This window comes from Bactrocera neohumeralis, unplaced genomic scaffold (assembly GCF_024586455.1).
Source record: "Bactrocera neohumeralis isolate Rockhampton unplaced genomic scaffold, APGP_CSIRO_Bneo_wtdbg2-racon-allhic-juicebox.fasta_v2 cluster09, whole genome shotgun sequence".
Classification (NCBI taxonomy): domain Eukaryota; kingdom Metazoa; phylum Arthropoda; class Insecta; order Diptera; family Tephritidae; genus Bactrocera; species Bactrocera neohumeralis.
In genome coordinates, this window is record NW_026089622.1 from 105,981 (window position 1) to 110,116 (window position 4,136).

General features: G+C 33.6%; 1 protein-coding gene and 1 long non-coding RNA gene across 3 annotated transcripts; one reads left to right on the plus strand and one right to left on the minus strand.

Annotated features, from left to right (window-relative positions):
- Positions 1 to 599: 599 nt before the first annotated feature.
- LOC126763918 (uncharacterized) lies at positions 600 to 2,082 on the plus strand. Its single transcript, XM_050481688.1, has 2 exons — positions 600 to 679; positions 744 to 2,082. Exons 1-2 carry the CDS (start codon positions 652 to 654, stop codon positions 1,580 to 1,582), a joined length of 867 nt encoding a protein of 288 aa, XP_050337645.1. The 5' UTR covers positions 600 to 651; the 3' UTR covers positions 1,583 to 2,082.
- A 152-nt stretch (positions 2,083 to 2,234) lies between these two features.
- On the minus strand, positions 2,235 to 3,471 carry LOC126763988 (uncharacterized). Of its 2 annotated transcripts, none has more exons than XR_007667742.1 (4): positions 3,365 to 3,471; positions 3,202 to 3,300; positions 2,982 to 3,155; positions 2,235 to 2,922 (listed from the first exon to the last, which is right to left on the minus strand). It is a non-coding gene; the product is annotated as an uncharacterized LOC126763988 (long non-coding RNA). The 2 variants fall into 2 exon arrangements; XR_007667741.1 differs by having other exon boundaries at positions 2,982 to 3,145; positions 3,365 to 3,467.
- Between the last annotated feature and the right edge of the window lie 665 nt (positions 3,472 to 4,136).

Below are 4,136 nucleotides of genomic sequence, written 5' to 3' on the forward strand. Positions count from 1 at the left end.
TATTATACTGAAAATATAATGAAAATTTTGAACAAAAAATCGCGCGATTTTTTATTCCAAATTTTCGCCTGCGGCACTTGTTTCAATGTAATATATTATATTGAAAATCGCGCGATTTTTTATTCAAAATTTTCGTTATATGGACGTAATATATTGCCCACTCTTCAGGGTCTTGTATAAATGGTTGGTTGGGTTATCTTGGTATTACCGATACATATACAATTTTTAATTTTCAGTGTTTTTATTATTTAAATAAAGTGGATTTCCACTTTAATTCATTGAAATAATAAAAATAATAAACATAGAGTCACTCTATGCGTAAAAATACATACATTTTATAATAATTAGTGAAAATGGAATGGAAAAACTGCGATTTTACACAATTTTCAGGAGGCTGCCCTAGAGCCTCCCGTGGTCCTAGGGGGGGGAAGGGTGCTATTATTCAAAAGCTCCATTCATTACCTTTCAAATGAGGGGGGTAGCAAGCCCCCAGCCCCCTCCCCTTTTGCGCAAAACCTCTTCAAAATGAGATACTAAACTAAACATTCCCCTAAAGTCGTATCTAATCAGCTGTTTGCTAAAATTTAAATAACTAAAATGCCGCGCTCAAGTGAAAAAGACAAAATTGTAGCAGTTTTGTGCCTAAATCATATGATTAATTTACTGGATATGAATTCGAGTATGGGTTACATTTTTTACGGCATTTATTTACATATTTATTACACACCTTTACTATTTTCCAGGCAACGAGGAAGATGAAGCGATTGAAAATTTTAATTCATACATGCTTTGTGTGCTAAATAATCGCAGAGGTGTTCACCTTGGCATTCCAAAATCATGCGAATGCGAGCAAACGGTGCTCAGAAAATTCGATGATAACAGGTTCTATCAAATGGTTAGGGTCCGTCCCGAGGAGTTTTGTTATATTTTAAACTTAATAAAGCATGACGAAGTTTTTAACACAAGTTCAAGGGAAGTGCAGCTCCCAGTAGAATTGCAGTTTAAAATTGTACTTTACCGTTTAGGATCATCCGGTGAAGGACAATCTGTGCGTAAAGTAGCTTTCCTTTTTGGTGTTGGTGATGGGGCACTATTTTCCATTTTAAAATTGAAGTCTAAATTCCTATTTTGGACCCATGAAAGAGAAAGGCAGCAAATTGTGTCCTCAACCAGCACAGAAATGCCGGGATGTGTTGGATATGTAGACGGTTCTGAGGTTAAACTATCTGAAGCTCCTGTTAATGAGCATACGATGTACTATTCTCGCAAACGGCAATATGCGGTCAAGCTTCAAGCTATATGTGATTATAAATTGAGAATAAGGCAGTTAATAGTTGGTTATCCGGGTAGTGTACATGATGCAAAAATATTTTCGAACTGTTTACTCTTCAAACATCCGGAGCGTTTCTTGTCAACCTCGCAGTGGATAGCTGGGGATAGTGCCTATCCACTGAAGCCCTTTTTAATTACGTCATTCAGACAAAATAGCAGCGAGTACACAGAAGAAGAAAGGCACAGTTTCAACAAATATTTCTCAAAATACCGTATCTGTCTTTGGTCTTTTGAAAGAAAAATTCGGTAGCCTTAAGGAACTTAAATTCAGAATGCATTTAAGATCAAATAAGAATCAATGCAACGACTGGATTAATGTGTGCTGCATTCTTCACAACATTCTTATTAATTTTCACATTGAAAATGTAGACGGAAATGAAGTTCCAGGTCCTCAGTTCGACTTACCATTAGAATGTAACACCAGAGATTTTCTTTTAAATTTTATACAAAATGAAACAGCTTAGTTTGTATATCTAGCTAACATGTATTGTTTCAACACTCCACTTTTATATGTTTAGGCACTCGGAGCTTTTTTGTTTATGTAATAGTAGAGTACTCTACATAGCACAGTGTGAGCTTTCGACACTCTTGGTGGAAAAATTATTTCTTTAAGATTTTGGTCATTATGTGGATTATTTATAAATGAAAAACATACATTTTTCTTTTAAATATACTTTAGAAGAAAAACTTATGCTTAAGGTACAACAGTTTAATTAAAAATATTCCAAGAAAATTTACTTGAACTCCAAAGGAAACATTCCAAATTATAGATAATACATATATGTACATATATATACACATAAGTATATTTCCTCAAATATATATTAGAGTATTTTTTAATAGAATCATTAAAAAAAATACATATGTATGTACATACATACTCTCTCAAAACAAATAAATGATTTGCGTTTAAACATATTGCACTAACATAGCTACATTTATTCACTTTTACATTTTCAAGTATACGTGTATATTTGGCGTTTATTGTACGTTCATAGTACATACGTACAAATGTACATATAAAATTATACCATTAACAAAAATTTAAATTAAACCATCGTATAAAACGATGTGTGAGTCCATCTCATAGAAAACAAAAGTAAAAAATAGAAAAATTGGTATTTTCGTATACTAAATAAGTTTTAAAAATGTATTTGTACTTCAGCTTTAGCTCCTCCATGGCGATTCGCTCTTTCATCTGTAGCTCTAGTTGTTTGATGTCTTTTAGCGCGAATATTTCAATTTCTTTGAGCTCTACTTCTTTAGCTTTTAACTGCAACTCTTTTTCTTTTTGCTCGAACTCTCTTTCCCTTGCAGTCAATTCTGCCTCTAACTTTTGCTTTCGCAATGTCATTATTTCGCCATGGATTTGCATAATATCGGAAGCCGCTGTTCTGGAGTATATTCCTCTTTGCCTTGGAGTGGTAACTGTTTCATTTGCAGTAGGAATTTCAATTTGCACAGGACTTAATACTTCAATGGTAGTATCAGCACTTTCCATTATTTCTTCAACTACAGCACAAGCGTTTAGTCGGGCACCGAAAATATCGTCAAATTCGTAGAAATAGCGAGCCTTTTTGAGCAAAACGCCTATATAAAGTTGATTCTTATGTATTAACAATGATATTCAATTGAAGACACAAACTCACTTTTTATAGTATCGCCATCCATGCAACCAGCGCCAGTACTTCCTTACCATTCCTTCGCTTTATACAGATCGCATATTTCTTACTTTTGAGCGCGCTGATTTCCACTCGACCAGGATTTGTTTTTCATTCGCGAAGCGATTATAAAATAGCCTTGCCGATGGTTTCTGTAAATAACTAAGTAATTAATAGTTTCCATTTACCCTAAAAAATAACATCAAACCTCAAAATCGCGATTCTCTAGAAGGAATTCAATCAACGCTTTTTCCTCGGCAACTTCTCAACGCTTTTGGGGGTTGTAGCGCTTGCGTTTTGGTAAAAACTAAAAGAAAGTATTCACAAACGTTTAAATTAAAAAATAATTGAGCATTTTCTATTATATTTACCTCAACTTCACCGTTCGTGCTCATTTTATCCATTTACTTATTCGTTTAAGGAATTTGCGGCCAATTTATTTCAACTAAATGCAAACAATAAGAAGAAGAAAGATAAACAAACACAGCTGATTCAAAGTTGCACTGAATAAACACAGTACACAGAGTTGTATCGTCAAATTTATATTTTTGCACTTAAAACAGCAACAACGGCTCTACAACCAGGGTTCTCATTTACTCCGTAGCAGCAAAATTTCTAAAATTATTGCTATGCTATCGCTACCGCTCTCACTTTGTCGGGAGCCACAGCGTAGCTTTAGCATAACAATGTAAAGTATGTGCTCTACTCTGCTCCAAGTTTTGTTAGGTAAAAAACTATAGCTGGAGCGGGAGCAAAAAATTAAGTTCTGCGCTATGCTCTGGCGTAGCGGTAGCAAAAAATTGGGAGCGGTAGCACAGCAGAGCAAGTGAAAATTTTCATGTGCTACAGCCTCCGCATGTGTTTGTTGTTTTTTTTCTTTTTGCTATTTTCTGGCATAATATTTGAATAGATTGAATAATTCAAACAAAACAATGTTATGCAAATCATTTTGGCACTTGTTGCGTCAAGTGCCTTTATAAATCTAAAATCAAATATTTTAAGAAATATATTAATACAGTGAATTAGATAATAATTGAATAAATTATAAAATTTTTTTTATTATGTAAAATATTTACCATTTTTATATTACCAAGAACATCATCTATTCCAAATGTATTACAATACTCAATCACTATGAATTTT